General features: G+C 36.0%; 2 protein-coding genes across 5 annotated transcripts in view; both read left to right on the top strand.

The window, feature by feature from the left end:
• The window catches only part of LOC119582538 (transcription factor SPT20 homolog), a 20,074-nt gene extending 17,293 nt beyond the window's left edge, over nucleotides 1-2,781 (top strand). For all 3 annotated transcript variants that reach the window (XM_037930862.1, XM_037930861.1, XM_037930860.1), the window contains 2 exons: nucleotides 361-468; nucleotides 803-2,781. In XM_037930862.1, coding sequence (XP_037786790.1) covers nucleotides 361-468; nucleotides 803-1,021 — 327 coding nt within the window. In that variant the 3' untranslated portion in view covers nucleotides 1,022-2,781. The remainder of the gene's footprint in view (nucleotides 1-360; nucleotides 469-802) is intronic.
• A 1,966-nt stretch (nucleotides 2,782-4,747) lies between these two features.
• On the top strand, nucleotides 4,748-14,843 carry LOC119582537 (ATPase inhibitor mai-2, mitochondrial-like). 2 transcript variants are annotated; one of them, XM_037930859.1, is made up of 4 exons: nucleotides 4,748-4,944; nucleotides 5,932-6,070; nucleotides 7,604-7,709; nucleotides 14,507-14,843. In XM_037930859.1, the coding sequence occupies exons 1-3, from the start codon at nucleotides 4,895-4,897 to the stop codon at nucleotides 7,670-7,672; spliced, it is 258 nt and encodes an 85-aa protein (XP_037786787.1). In that variant the 5' UTR covers nucleotides 4,748-4,894; the 3' UTR covers nucleotides 7,673-7,709; nucleotides 14,507-14,843. The 2 variants fall into 2 exon arrangements, with proteins under 2 accessions (XP_037786787.1, XP_037786786.1); XM_037930858.1 differs by lacking the exon at nucleotides 7,604-7,709.
• The last annotated feature ends 1,999 nt before the right edge of the window (nucleotides 14,844-16,842 follow it).

The raw sequence follows: 16,842 nt of genomic DNA, 5'->3' as shown, positions 1-16,842 counted from the left end.
TTAAAAAGTTTATCCTATTTTTTCTTTTTTTTTAATTCCATTTACCCTCCTCATTTATTCGTATTTTTTCATTTGATTTTTGTCCACATTTCTTCCATTTTATCTTTGTCATCATCTTATATTTATTATTTTATTTTTCTGTTTTTCCTTCCTCTTAGCTATGTTCTTTGCATTACTAAATACCTTCGTAATATGTTTACCAATTACTTTCACTAATGTCTGTAAGAAAATGTCAGTAGCCTGAAGAAAATATGAATTTAAAAAAATTTAAATTAATTAAATTTTGCCTTTGGTGATTATGTATTGCAGTGAGTGATATAAAGTGACATGAGTCATTATAAAGTGACATGTTCTTTCCAGGGGACTGGGACTGTAGTGTCAGGTGGTGATACAAACCTAGGTGTAGCACATACAACAACTGTATGTGCTACTCAGGCTTCTGTTGTTAGTTTAACTGCAAAACAGCAGGTGAGTATACTAATATTTATTTATTCATTTATCTATATATTTATTTTATATTTTTTTATTGATTCTTATGATTTTTTTTTTATTATTATTATTTTTTTTTTTATCCTCCTCCTGATATATGAATGTATCTGAAGGTGATAGTTATGGTATATCTCAAAATGGCATTTTTTCCAGTCATAGAGTAAACCATCACTTCAATGCATTGTTTTCAGAAACTAGAAATCCTTGTACATATAGGTAGAAATGGTAGTTGTTTACAGTCTTACAGTAATAATTTTCTAAGCTTAATAAAAATAAATAAGTAAAAAATTCTAATAAAGTCTGTTTTCTGCAGCTCCAGTTGGCATTGCAGAAATCAGGTCCTCTCAGCCTTCCACAGCTACAGTTGCAACAAAAGTTAGCAGCACTTGCCAAACGTCAACAGCATCAGTTGCAAAACCATCAGCAGCAACAGCAGCAACAACAGCAGCAGCAGCAACAGCAGCAGCAGCAACAACAACAACAGCAACAACAACAGCAACAACAACAGCAACAACAACAACAACAGCAGTAGTAGTAGTTATAATATTCATTATTACTTTTATAAAAGAATTAGTCATATTTTAAAAGTAATAAAAATATATAAAAGACATTGCATTATTGAAAGTTACGTACAAAGTGGACAGTGCAATATGTTACCTTCTGAAAAGAATGCCATCCTCCAGTAAATACAGATACATATGCATTAGTATATTGTTCCTAATTCTTCCAAATGTTTTTTTTTTTTTTCTTCTTCTTCTTTTTTTCCTTTTTTTCTTTTTTCCCCCCCTCCATCACTCCTTGCCTCACCTGTCTTTTTCTACTCCAATTTTATCTATCTCTGTCCTTGTATATATTTTCCACCCCTTTCTCTGTATCCACTTCTCATAATATCTCCTTGCTTCTCAAGTTTGAAGTGCATTATTAAAATCTTTGCACTAATTTGTTGAAAGTATACAAACATTGTTGAATGAAGTTGAATTCTGTGGCCCAGTTTTGTATTTTTTCATGTTGATTGTGTAATAGATGGGTTTTGAAGTGAGTAACAGTAAGTGTTACTGATGTTATATGTCTGAAATGTTATAGTTGATGAGATGGTCATCTAGCATACTCTTAGAAGTGTTCATTGTAGCAAAAAAGGGATGAATGGCAATGAATATTTTGACTGTGCAAGAGATTATAGGTATTTCTTATGAAGATATAATCAGATTGCCTCAAATACATCTCTTAAGCTCAGTTCATACCTTTTGCTGCTCTTAGAATTGTTTATTTGAATTTAAAAAATATTTTGTTTTATATGAGTAATTTTTAAACCCACTAGATGTAAACTTTGTTTATATAGGCCTCCCAGTGAAAAATTCCTAGGATTTAGTTTGTATATATTTATTCATTTTAACCCCTATTTTTATCTACCCTCTATTCAACAAGTAGAATTGCCGTTGCTGAAAGAACACAACATTACCTTTTTATGTATTATTTTTGTTGCTCCCCCCCCAAAAAAAAAAAAAAAAAAAAAAAAAAAATCTGAAATTAATATATTGAATTCTTATTATCTGTTCCTTTGCTAACCAGTTGTATACTCTTTTACAAATCAGTATTTTGTTTAAAACTAAATTAGTTATGTCCAAACTGTCCAAAGAGTAAAAATTGCCGTTGTTTTGGTAGAAGTCTTACGTTGTTAAAATACAGATATATTTTAATCTTTTTTTAGTCCTCATATAATTTGCATTTTGTCAAGACAGCTGGGATTAGGTCCATGAAGACATATCTTTATATTACATATACAATTTTGCTTCACAGTTTCAGTGTTCTCATTCTACCTTAGAATAAAGCTAGAATATAGCATAAACATATCCAAAATATACCTTTACAATTGATAGTTTTACAGATTCTCTCATGTAGCATTTTGTACACTTCTCTCATAATTTAAGCATTGACACTTGAAAACTATTTTCAGATTTGTGAGGTGCATATGAAACATTGTGGAAATAAAACAGAAACATTGCACCTATCTATGTGTTGCAAGAGACTGTAGGGCTCTGACATAATTATAGTATGGTTATTATTTTGTTGCATAATTATATGATACTCATATTGTATTTTAGATTGCAGTGTTGTGACTGTATGTATATATTTATGTATATAATTTCATGTTATTTAATGTAATTTTACAGGGACTATTTATTTGATTGTATTGCAGTATTAAACTATACAGGGTTTGTAGAGGTTGAGATACATATGAAAATGTTGACATGTAAAATACTATTAGAAATGATCAATAAAATACAAGCTATATTTGGTTTTCATCACCTTTCTTGCATAGAAGAATTTGCTTGATTGTAAAATTAGATAAATATATCTCGGGTCAGCAACCTTTGGACATGGTGTGCCAGCTTTTAATCAGTGCCATTTCTTTTACAATCTTGCATATCAAGTTTTTTTTTTTCAGCATCATACAGGCGATGGAAAATTAATAGTGACCATTTGCAATTAAAGCAAAATGTATTGTAGTACACATGCATAATATAATGTAAACATTTTTGTAGCATTTATTATTCTTTGTAACAGAATATATTACTTAAAAAAAAAAATTATACTCCATATTATTGCAATCCTTGCCGTTGCTTCCCTTTGGCATAGTTGAAATTTCAGGTGAATATCTAGATACCTTGAGCTTCGCACAACCCTCAGAGTGATCTGTTTTAAGCTTGCTGCAATAGGGGCTGAGGATGTGCTTCATGTGTGAAAACATCTGCTCACATTGATATGCAGATCCAAATGGTGATGGCATTACAAAAGCTACTTTTACCAAACAGTGATGTCCAGGAACTTAATATGGAAGCTGCCTGATCATTTGTACTAGTTTCCAATATTTCTCAAAGATCTTTAAATTTAGCTACCTATATGCTGAGTCTCTCTCTCTCTCTCTCTCTCTCTCTCTCTCTCTCTCTCTCTCTCTCTCTCTCTCTCTCTCTCTCTCTCTCTCTCTCTCTCTCTCTCTCTCTTTCACTCCTGCATTCATTATTTAGTTGTTTAACTTTTTTCTTTGCTCCTCCAAATCACATGATATGCCATAGACAAGCACTCTTCATGCCAAGTCTGGCATGTATGCACTTATTTTGTACATATTTACACACACACACACACACACACACACATATATATATATATATTATATATATATATATATATATATATATATATATATATATATATATAATTATTTAATATATTAATATATAACTTATATATTTATAATATATTAAATATATAATTTATATAATATATAATATTATATATATATATTTATATATATATATATATATATATATATATATATATTATATATAATATATATTATAATATTATATATATATATATATATATATTATATATATATATTATATATATATATAATATAATATATATATATATATATATATATATATCTATATATATATATATATATATATATATATATATATATATATATATATTATGTATATTATGAAAAAGTATATATAAGAAACATATCAGTTAAGTCAATTGTTACAGTACATACTACCATTTGCTACAAAAATAATATAATATAAATAAATTATAATAAATAATGAGATGATATATGAGAATATAATATATAGAGATAGATAGAGAAGAAAGAGAGAAGAGAGGGAGAGAGAGAGATAGTGAAGGAATGTGAGTATACAATGTAAGAAAAGAAGACTGAAGATATCCAGAGAAGAGAGAGAGAAGAGGGAGAAGAGAGAGGGAGGGAGAAAGAAGAGAGAGAGAAGGGAGAATGAGGAGAGGAGGGATAAGAGAGAAGGGAGGGAGGAGAAGAGAGAGAGAAAGGGAGAGAGAAGAAGAGACAGAGAGAGAGGGAGGGAGGAGAGAGAGAGAGAGAGAGAGAGAGAGAGAGAGAGAGAGAGAGAGAGAGAGAGAGAGAGAGAGAGAGAGAGAGAGAGAGAGAGAGAGAGACAGACAGACAGACAGAGACAGACAGACCGAGAGAAGAAAAGAAAAGAAAATGGGGAGAAACTTCAACGAACTTCGAACCCAGCGCCAAAATCAGGCCAGACGCCAACAACCAAAGATAGTAGCCAACAACCATCAGAAACGACCACCATAATTTTTACATCAATTCGAATTCCCCTCCCCTTCCTCCGTCCCCCCCTCCCCCCTCTCAAAAAGAAAAAATCAAAGCCGGGGAATCAAACGTCTCACCCTTTCTCTAAATAACCCAAGCTATTATCATTCTGCAAACCCCTCCCCCCCCAAAAAAAAAAAAAAAAAGACACAACACAAGCCATTACCCTCCCTGCCTCCCTCCCTCGGTTGGCAGCCCTGAGATAAGGCTCCCCAGCAGGAGGCGTGGAGAGCGACCTTCAGGCATTCCCTCATAGTCATCATGGCTCTGCGTCAGACCTCTCTCTTGCGCCTTCGCTCTTCCCTCGCCGTGTGAGTATTTTCGTGTTTTTGTCACGGAATTAGAAAGCCTTGATCCTCGAGAGGTTCGCTAGGATGGGGCGAAAGGCTGTCACTCCTTAAAAAAGGGAGGAATTGCGTTTGGAATGTGACTTCCGATTTTCGAGGCGCCGGTTGCAACTGTTGCTGCGAAGAAAAAAAAGAAAAAACATGCTATTAGACTCTGTACATTTTCCTGCTTTTTTTAAATCGTTTATTTTGTTTTATTTGGGGTTTACAGTTATAACTTAATTTTCGTTTGAGATCTATTTTAAAGTTACTTAAAAAAAAAAAAAAAAAAAAAAAAAAAACTTGGCTGGTCTTGCAGAACCGGAGGAAGACGCAATAACTTCTTTATGGGTGTTTTCTCTGTTCTCAACCCTAATACCTAATATTGAAGGTAGCATTTGATTTCTGCGTGAAATTTACATCAAGTAGGCGTGTGTTAATACGAATTTCAACTACATTTTGATGTAGTTTGACTAGCAAGCTCCCAGTAGTTCTGAAAGGCTCATAGGTTCACCTTTGATAAATTTCCAGTTTCATCCAGTCTCAGACTTTTGAAACTTTTTTTCTTTCTTTTTTATAAGCAGAGTAATCCTTTATTTAGCTCTGATATGCTGTTTCCCCTCATAGTTGACTCAAGTGATGTAACTATGTTCCTCAACAGAAAAGTTGATAAAATGTGTAAGCATTTGTTTCCCATGAATTGCATAGCAATACAGAATAAAAACACCAAAATAACTTTTAACTCGTGTGGTCAAAGGCTACAGGGACAGGAGCCATGTTTCACCTGTGCAATTATGGTTTACAATTCTGTGGTTAAATCCTGATTGATGCTCATTGCAAATACATTAAATTGTAATTGAGCGAAAGAAACTTTCGAATATGAAAGCGCGTTTCATAAGTTTCATGTTGACTATCAATTTTGTACATAAAGCTTCTTTAAGCAAAAGTTGAATAAAGTTGTTTTGTCTTTAGGTGTGTGCGAAGCATGGGAAAGGGTGAGCCAGGCGATGGAGCTGGTGTTGGTGGAGGAAGTGGTGGCACAATCAGGGATGCTGGTGGTGCCTTTGGCAAGCGTGAGGCAGCACAAGAGGAACAGTACTTCAGGAAATTGGTATGTTATTACTGTGTTTTGTTAATTTTCAAAATACTGCATTGCTTCTCTATTGCATACAAGCTTTGCCTATATGATACACAGTCTTTGCTTTAAGATTTATGGGTCTCGATGCTTGACAAGTTTTCCAAACATACAGTAGTTTGGCCTATATCTTTTTACATATTTCCAAAATCGAATATCTTTAATTATTTTTGTTTTAATGTAAAATGAAAATTTAAAAGTAGGGAAAATTAAAATATATATTTATTTATTGGAAATTTATATATAATTTTAGACATATATATTAGTATAAATAGTAACAGATGAATGTCAAGCTTAAGATCCTGTTTTTTATGGCTAGTTTGGAGGCCTTCCTTTCCTTTTCTTTCCTTCTGTCTAATTTGTAAATGGAGTTCTTGGTGCTTTTACTGAAGACCTACCTTTCTCCTGTTCATTTTCAGTTGATTTCTATAAACGTCTTTGTACAAAGCTGTTGCAAACAGATTACTTTAAGTGGAGAATATTTTTTAAAGCCTTTGCACATAGTGGTAGAGTATCAGTAACTATAATCACTTAACTCATTAGATCCGGATGCTACATTGGCATCACATGACCCAAAATGTGGGCATTAGGCTTATTTGAGCAGCCATTCTGTGAGGCTTGTAGGCCGGGTGCATATGAACACTAGTCCAGTGATAAGACTCCATGCCTCCCCTTTGCAGTGTTTTTTTCTCCTCTTCTGCATATGTGATTTTAGCTTTTTTGTCATTTTCCAAGGTCTATATTTATTTGATTTGCTTTGTCCAGATCCTGAGCATGGAATTGGCATCTTTCCTAGAGCTGCACTCTTCCAGTCATGGCTTATGGACAGGACATTCCACAGTCATTTATTGATGAAAGTAATGCAAAAACCCCTTTCTAAATGCCCAATAAGTCTATTCACCCTCCCCAAGAGGTTTGTGCACTTGTGGCGAGTCATTCCCGTCACACCAGCCTTCAGCTGAAATGCCCATGACCGCATTTCACATTACCCTGGCCCACAGTCAGATTTTCTCATGACAGCATGTTCACATCACCCGTTCCACAGGCCAGATTTTTTGACATGATAATCACCATCCGGATTGTAGGGGTTAACTTGTAAGAAATTTTTCTTTAGCTCTGATTTTATAGTTATGATTAACAAATTTTACCTTTTTTTTTTTTATTTAAGTACTACAGTAAAGAAAATGGGAAAACAAATGGTTTATTAATATTCAATCTGGCCAATGCAATGTTAACTTCTTTCAATTTTGTAAAATGTACAACAGCATCTTGCACAGCTAGTGTACTCTTTCTTAAATAATTTTAATAGAATTTAACCTTTAGAAATAGATAGAATTAAAATTCATTGCTTATACTGATCATTACTTGCTTACTTTTGCTTGCATTGTTACTTCTGAACAATAAGCTTTTGTCTTTTTAAGGTGTATTAAAAGCTAAGGGGATTAGATGGCCACAGTGTTCATGCTAATTTCCTCGGCTTAAAGGGAATGTGCATGTGCTTCTAAACAGGAAGAAGAGCAGATGAAAAAGCTGAAGGATTTACAGTCCAGCCAAGGGAAGGAGAAGAAACCAAAATAGTGATAGCTTCAAGATTGGACGTTTTCAATCAAGAATGGTATAGTAGGGATTCTTTTCTTTTCTAAAAATAAAATTTAGGTATCCCCTTTTCCATGCTTCACATACATACTTAAGGAATGCTTTTTTGAAAGTCGTATCCCTTTCAAGATCTTAAATATACAAAGATTAAGGTATGTGTTTTCTGTTTTTATTTTAGCTGACTAATGTTGCTGAAGCCTCTTGATTTAACTAGCTATCGGTTACCATTAAATTGCCAAAATGTTATGTAAAGTTGTACATGGACCCACTAAGCCTTTCATATGATTCCTGCTCTTAAAAAAAAACTAAAAGCTAGATAATATTTTTCATGTTACATCCTCTTACCTACTTGCACTTGCACAATCACAGCTGCATGCAAACAGACACACACAGTATTGATTTTCTCTGGCTTCTCTTGTTATATCAAAGGGTATCATGCAATTTTTTTTTTTTACCCATAATGGATTGCTAAATTAAATATTATAAATTGTTATTCATAAATCAGGTTCCAGCTCAAATTTATTAGTAGTATTTTATTGTTGATTATTAATTATTTGCATACGCCAAGAGTTGATTTGCAGATAATAATAATCTTTAAACAACCATCATTTGAAAGGCATGAGAGGATTTTAGATGTAAGTTGTATGATTTGTAATATTAAATTTGCATATAATAATCCTTGCTATTGGAGATGACATTGTATGTAGATGCCATGCCCATTGAATTTAGTTTATTGTATTTACATACAGTGGCTCCATATGCTTAATCGAGATGGAGTCAATTATTAGACCTGCTTATTTGAGTTATTTACCTTTTCCTTGGAGGGGTGGGAGTGGGTAGTACGGTCAGAAAAATAGGTATTGTTACCCTTTGCAGAAACTGATATGAAAATTTGATAAAGTGGTGTTTAAGAGCGGGGCAAGGGAGTTAGCACTGTAATCAGGTGTTAACACAGTGGAGCATTCAGTTTCTCATTGAACACATTTTTTTTTTTTTTTTTTTTTCCTGACTGTACAATTTTATTGCTGTCATTATTATTATTATGATAATCATAATATGAACAATAATAATTCTAATATTAATATTAGAAAAAAAAAAAAAAAAAAACTCAAGGAAAGGGGAAATAGGCGAGTTTGTCTGGGGCTACTAATTGACTGAGCATTTGTAGAGCTATTTGAAGAGACAAAAAAAAAAATAAAATAAAAAATAATGTATTTTACATATCCTTGGTGGCAGTAGGGTAATCTCTCTTGAATATATTTCACTTTGTATGTATTTTTCTGATCATCTCTAATATGGTGCGACAATTATAAGGATCGGGTATGAAACCAATTGGAAATCTTAGCTTAGTTGACTTTGTGCAGTCATAACAGTTGTACAGCACATGTCACAACTAGGGAAGATAAAAATTTAGAAAACTCAACCCTGGCAACCCCTGAACATGGTTTTCCTTCCTCTGTTAGCTGCGCTGCTACAGTATATGGATATTAAGATTTTTCTCTTCCGCTTCAAAGTGTGGATGTTGTGTTAGCTCAGTGCCTCGTATTTTCATTCTAATTTGTTGTTGACTGCTCCTGGAGGATTTCTCTTTATGGCAGTTCACAAGATACTTCTGTCTTTTACTATCTGTTTGAATAAGACTTGTTTCTCTGTTCAGGTGGAGTGAGCTTTGGGATCTGTTTTGTTGATCACTTGTGTACAATATGCAGTACAGGTTAGAGACATGGATAAACTGTCTATCCTTAAAAGACCAGGATGATGTCTCTAAGCCAAAGGGTATTTCTACCGCTGTATTTAGTCTGTTAAGGCCTAGCTGATTTCAAAGGAGCCAAATTGTACACAGTTGTTCAGTTTTTGATGTCTTATCAGCAGATGGCAAAACTATAGAGAATGGTTGTATAACAAAGTTTTAAATAATAATCCTGTTCTAGTGTCTCATTTGAATGAATTTCTTGAAGGCACTTTTTTACTACAGGCTGAGGACTTAATTATATTGTAATGTTATCATAACATTTTATGTAAATAAATGTACATTTTGCAGTTAATCCATTGGATCTGGTTGATTCATGGCAGTTACATGGCCTAAAACATGGGCATTAGGCTTATATTAGCGGCCACTCTGAGTCAGGTACACACAAACACTTGTGTGTAGTGACAAGACTCTGCCTCCCCTTTGAAATGCTATTGTCTCTTATTATGCTTAAGTAATTTTAGCTTTTCTATTTTCCAATATCCATATTTGTAATTCCTATCTCTAGGTAGTCCATAACTCGGTGCAAGAATAAAAACGGTAAGTAACAGTTTATTATTTGTGTAATTTTTCATGTTTTTTTATAATATTCAATTTTCTGGAATACGACCTTTGCTGCTAGTCACAGTTGCAGGAATACAATGCTGAGCATGGACATGGTGTCCAACCAGGAGCCAGAACTCTTCCAGTCTGGCTAACAGACATTACATTCCACACTCACTTATCAATGGAAATAATACAAAAACCCTTTCTAAATGCCAAATGAATCTAAGAGGTTTGTTTACTAGTGGCCAGTCTTTCCCATTGCCCTGGCATTCAACTGAAATGCTTGTGACAGAAAGTTCACTTCACCCCAGACTACATCCAGATTTTCCCCTGACAGCATGTTCACATCACCCTCCCCTTAAGCCAGATTTTTTCTTGACATGGTCTGTATTGTAGGGTTTTAAAAATGATATTCAAGGAGGACTTTGATATTAATACTGATCTTTGCTCCCTTTGTTTCTCTCCTTGCATCCCTGAGTATACATATTCTTGTACTTTTCCATTGGCACCCAGTTTGGGGGAATGGGATGTACCAAGGGACAAGGGCTGTAGTTGTGATGGTCAAGGAGGGTAAGGAAATGAGACATTTTTCTTGCTCAGGTTTTTTCTTCCTTTATTTTTTTACTATTTTCTCCATGGTTACTTCCTGGGTGAGGGGGAGGGTGTTTTCTGTTGGCTTCTGTGCTTTGCTTTTGCTTATTTCATTCCACAGATACATCTCTCATTAACATCTAGGTGTGGCCCACTTATCTTTACAACTTCTGTTCCCTGAGCAATAACAGCAGCAGTAATTGTCCCTTGGGCCTATAGTTTGTGGCCCTAGCTCAGTGGTTTCCATCCTGTACAGCACACCCTCTTGGGAACCATAAAGGCTTGTTAAAAGGGTAATTAGTCACACTAGTAATTTTATTTATTTATTTGTTTATTTACTATTTACATGCCCTGACTGTGATCGTAAAAGAGTATTTGAGGAAGGGGGGTGCAGGGAATGTCTGTCAGTGACGGAGAAAGTATTAGAAAAGGTTGGAAACCACTTCCCCCACTAGTTAAGAGGACAACACAGGAGGTAATGTGTGCGCCTCCACTGATCTTTAGGTGGAATATTTCACTTTGCCACTACAACTAGTAGCTTTGCCCATAACTCCTTGTTTGGTCATGGTGTGTCACTGCTTTGGTAACAACTTCTGTGTAAGTGCAGCCTACACACTGGTTAGATGTGGTGTGCACCAACAAGGCAGTCTGGCCATTGATTTTTCCACATTTTTGCTAACATCCCACAGCTGACACCCTTGCATATGGAAAGGGGGCTCCTATCTACTCTGCAACCCTCAACCCTGGCCCCTACTCATCCTTGCAAATATTGGTCTAGAGCCTTACATGCTCTTAGAGGCAGTCCTCAGGCCTCATCTTGTTTATTCATATGATGTATTGGGTCTTTTTTTTTCATTCAGTAATGCCTTGAAGTATACTTACTCTTTATGGCTATGTAGGATTTGGTCACTGCTTCTTAGGCTTTATAGTCCTCTTAGAGGTCTTACTCCATAAACCATATAATTTATCATGCCTATTACCTTTGTATTTTTCATTCAGCTGAGCTCCATACTCTTGACATATACTAATCTTATCTTACACTATCCTTGTGAATATTTAAGTCTGTTGTGGATTTTCCTCATTATAATAGTATTGAGGCTGCTCTTGTTTTCAGCTTCTGGTGCACCCTTTTATTTGATTGGTGGTATGGACATCATGGCTGTTTATTTCTCCATACTGTATTGTACTTTATTCTTAGTATATTTCCTTTCTTTTTTATGAAGCTGTATTATGTGCCTCTCCTACCACAAAGAATTGCCATTATTTCCAGTTAGTCATACCAGTTGACATAATCTGATGGACCTGCTTTCTTATTCTTGCACACTTGGTCATACCCGTCTTTTATCACCTCTCATGCCCATTGTTGTCGTAGGGGGTTTGGGAGACAGAGACTGGCTCAATGTTGGGAATCTCCCCTACCTAAGGCTGCAGACCTCAGCTCAACTTGTTTTACATTCTCTTCTTTAACTCCTTTTGCCCACTTCCTAAGATCTGAGAGCTGCTGGAAGAAAGGCTGGCTTTGGGTCAGTCCTGAATGGCCTCAAGCAGCCATTGGCATGGTATTCCCTTGTAGTTATCTAGCCCTACCTCAGATGGGGAACCTTGGGGATGAACCATTTCTCTTTCCCACGTACTCCAAGCTTACCATGCTTACCATGGCCAATAATGAATTTGTACCTTTATTTGGGGCATTGAGGCTTGCCATACTATCTACTAGCCCCACAGACATTAACATTTCCAGTTCCCTGACCCCTAGCTCTTCTTTGATTATGACTAAACACTGTTACTACTCGCCCCCCCCCCCCCCCTTGATAATTGCTGTCAGGAGAGGCCATTGCAAGTTACCTACACAGGTCATTACTCAACCTTCAGAAAACATCCTTTCCTCTCACAACAGCCCCTTACTCTGACAATACCCTCCTATTCCAATTATTTCTAAGAACAAGTTTCCTTCCCAAGCCATTCCGATCGTTCACAACTTGTCAGTTACATTTTAGTCACAAGCTCATGCATTGTCTAACTTGACTGACCTCACTGGCAAACCTATTACTGCTCAGCTCACTCCTTCCTTAAAACTTGTACAGGAAATGTTCCATCTCCCTGGCTGACTGCCATCTATGACAAGAATTGTGAAAGTAACCTACTTGCCTGCCTTGTTGACTGTGATGTACAGTACAGTACTACATCAATATTGCTATGATTATCTTCCATAGACATGACCTCACCCAAGATTATATTGGTGGAGAGTCCCTGCCATGTCCAACCATATTGACCCCTTTTCATCAATGTCAGAAATATTGGCATTTTGGCCACCATGCTAAGCATTGTCACTCCATAGCCCGCTGTCCTTTATGCCCCCCAAATGCCCTGTGCAATCAGGCATGTATGCCAAGTGTGGTGGCTCCCATAATGCATTTTTTTTGGGCTGCCCTACCTACAAGTTTGAGTCTGATTCAAACTTGGCTTTGCAGAAAAAGTATGTTGACAAGGTTTTTTTCTTGCTCCCTACTCAATTGCTAACCTTCAGTCTGTCCCTCCCCCTTATCCTCAAAATGTTACCGTGTCTTCCCCATTATGTTTCTCCTTCTACTTACATTCCCACCTCTTCCAGTCAAATTTGTTTGTCATTCTAAATCCAGACTCTAATCTCGACTTTCCTGTTGCCTATCATCCTCATCCTCATGATCATGATCATCATGATCACTCATCATGATGATCATGATCACTCATCATGATGATGATGATGATCATGATCATCATCATGATCACTCATGATGATGATGATCATCATGATCACATGATGATGATGATGATGATCATGATCATCATGATCACTCATCATGATGATGATAATCATGATCATCATGATGATCATGATCACTCATCATGATGATGATGATGATGATCATGATCATCATCATGATCACTCATCATGATGATGATGATCATGATCATGATCACTCTCATCATGATGATCATCATATCATCATCATGATTCTGATGATGATCATGATCATCATCATGATCCCCTCATGATGATGATGATCATGATCATCATCATGATCACTCATCATCATGATGATAATCATGATGATCATGATCATCATCATGATGATGATCATGATCATCATCATGATCACTCATCATATGATGATTGATCATCATGATCATGATGATGATGATGATGATCATCATCATCATGATCATCATCATCATCGCATCAATTTAAATGTTACCACCCTGTATTCTCTTAGCACATCCTCCCCTACACCTACTTCTTCCTTAAATGGCTGTTCCCTCTTCTCCCCCTCATAATAAAATCTGTTTCTCAGACCAACCAACTTTATTTCAGAAACTTTGGAGGACACTCAAAACTCTACTCATGGCCCAAGATAACATGCCTATCCCTCATCCACCATCCAATCTCTCAGCTCCCACTCCCCATACACTTTTAAGTGACTGCTGATCTCCATCCTACCCCCTGCTTCATCTACATCACCAACCTTCCTTCCCAGTTATCCCAATTAAGATATTGAATAATTCCATCTTGCCAGTTATCCCAATTAAGATATTGAATAATTCCATCTTGCCAGTTTGTCTTCATAACTTCTTCATAATATCAGATTGTGTTGTGGTCTGATTAATAGGGTAATATAAAAAAAAAAGTATTGAGGAATATAAAGTTTCTCCGTGCCCTGCCATTCTATGGCCTAATGTGTGTTTTTGTGTCTGAACAGTTTGCTGCCACTTTACTGGATAGGAATATATGCAGATTAAAAAAGAAAAAAAAAAAAAAAAGAAAAAAAAAAATATATATATATATATATATATATATATATATATATATATATATATATATATATATATATATATATGTTAAATGATATAGTTATAATAGTTATTATTTTAAGAAAAATATTTTATTTCAGGATCAAGAACAACTGCAAAAGTTAAAAAAGGGCCTTCACAAGGAAATTGAGTTCCACAAGGAGCAAGTGCAGGCTCACAAAGATGCCATCAAAAGGCACGAGGAACGTCTGAATCAGCTGAAGTAAAGAGGATGCTGAAATTTGGGGATATTCAAATGTATTGTAACATGCATCATTCTGAAAAAAAAAGTAATTACCATATTTAGGAGAGAAAAAATTATGTATTTCAGATTTTTAACTTTTTCTTTTTTTCTTTTTACATGAAATAAATGCAATTGATATGGTGTAAATATAATGGTTTTGATTATCAAGTCTATTAGTAAAGTAGCAGTGCTTTTGAATTAACTTCATTATCCTTAAGAAAAATGGTAGTAACTGAACCAGACACCAAAGTGTAACTGGAATTATCTAAAACATTCTATATTATATGAAATCTTTATGTAATGTCAAGAGGGAAAAGTGCTCATTTAGTAGGATATACTAGCAATGAAATAAAAATTTCCTTCCATTTTTAAGTTACCAACAGTAAATTACCTGCTAATTGCTCATTCAACCTTTCAGTAACAGTATGCTATCCTCAAGCCACACCTTATTGCTTTATTTTGAATATGCCGCTAATAACCTTAGATGTTGATGCAATAGAAAATTTTTAATAAGTGAAAATAAATGTAAAGTCAATGTAAGTTCGCATCATGGAGATGGGTTTAAAATTTTCAAGTAGTCTATAAGGCCCTTTCCATAGCAGGAATAGTTCCAGCCTATCACGAAAGTACTTTACATTGTAGTGTTACTATAGTGAGTAGTGGCCCCACTACAGAGCACACACTTAGTTTTCTATCACATGACTGACCAGGCACTCAATTCTGAACTTTTCTTAAAGAACAGGCATGGCTTTTCAATTCCTAAATATTTGTGCCAGCCTTTAGGCCTGTCCAGAGGAGTGTGCTAGACATCAAAGGTCTTAGTATAGGCAAGGGCTGAGGTCCAAGGCAGGGGTTATCCCCTAGTCTGTCTCCTAAATGCTCCTTCAATGAGAACGAACAAGGAAGGGGGGGGGGGGGGGCTGCTGCTGCAAAGGTGGAGCTATATATAATGAAAAAAGACAAAACATTCTACGGGACACACCACCTGGTGATTTCCCTCATTTTGTGCTCGGGCAATTTGACGGTTTACCCATCAAGTGTGCCCATTCTTGCCTATCAGTAAGGCCACAAGTCTTGACAGGCCTTTAGACTGATATGGCAACTCCATCAGCTCCCCCTCTACTTTTATCACTACCATACCACCCTCAGGTACCGTTCAACCTATAACTTTACCCTAATGGTTAATGGTTAAAAGCAAGAGAAATGTGCTAGACATCTAAGGTCATGTAGCACTATAGTTAATGTTTGGGAAGGGTGGTTGAGTTAGTGATTAGTTGTCTAAGCTGGGCAAAGGAATTGGTGAGTGAAAGGGTTAGGGTCGGGTGTGGTAAGGAGTTAGATTAGATGAAGGATATGTATACGTTTTGAGGAAAGAGAATAGGTTGTTGAAGCAGAAAGTGTGGGATTCTGAAAGGATGTCTGATAGGTTGGGAGGTCGGTGAAGGGAGGATAGATGGGGAAGCAGAGTACGGGTTGTTTCAAAACGTGGGCACGATAATAGGATGTGTGGGATTGAAAGGGGAACATTACATAAGGAACAAGGAAGATACGGATAACTGTGCAAGGGACATTGGTTTGAAAGGGAGGTGTGACATAAGGTGTTTTCTGATTGATAAGTATGGATGAGAAAATGATAATTGGGGATTGGTATTGGAGGATGTGTTAGATGGGCTGTGTTGGGAGGGGGTAGGAGGATTGGGTGTAGGGGGGATATCGTCAGGAGGAGGATGGATATCAGCAGTTACTTGGAGTGTGGAAGGAGCAGGAGTTGTAAGATTTGGAGGTTGAGTGTCAGTTTTCATTAGGTAATCTTGAATATTTTCAATGGTTTCTTCTTCTGAGTTGGTTTGGGAGTTTTGGGAATATAGGATTTCTTGTGAGGGGGGGAAGAGAGGACTGGTGTCTCAAGCAAAGGAGTAAAGGAAGGTGGAGGTGATTGTGTGGTAGGGGAAGAGGGGGTGGAACGTTTGTTCTGTCTGTTACGGGTAGTGCGAGGAGGGAGAGGGGAAGGTGTTGGGGTTGTGGTGGTGATTGAGATATCTGTAGTAGAGATTGGAGTGTCTGGATTTAGGATGGCAAAAGAGTTTGACTGGGGAAGGTAGGAGGTAGAAGAGGGGGGTTTAGATGTAGGGGGGGTGGGTTTAGGAGAATTGGTAGAATGGGCAGTATTACTGGAGTAAGGAGTAAGAGAGA

The sequence above is a fragment of the Penaeus monodon genome, chromosome 16, assembly GCF_015228065.2.
Source record: "Penaeus monodon isolate SGIC_2016 chromosome 16, NSTDA_Pmon_1, whole genome shotgun sequence".
NCBI lineage: Eukaryota > Metazoa > Arthropoda > Malacostraca > Decapoda > Penaeidae > Penaeus > Penaeus monodon.
This window is presented reverse-complemented; position numbering and strand designations above follow the sequence as displayed.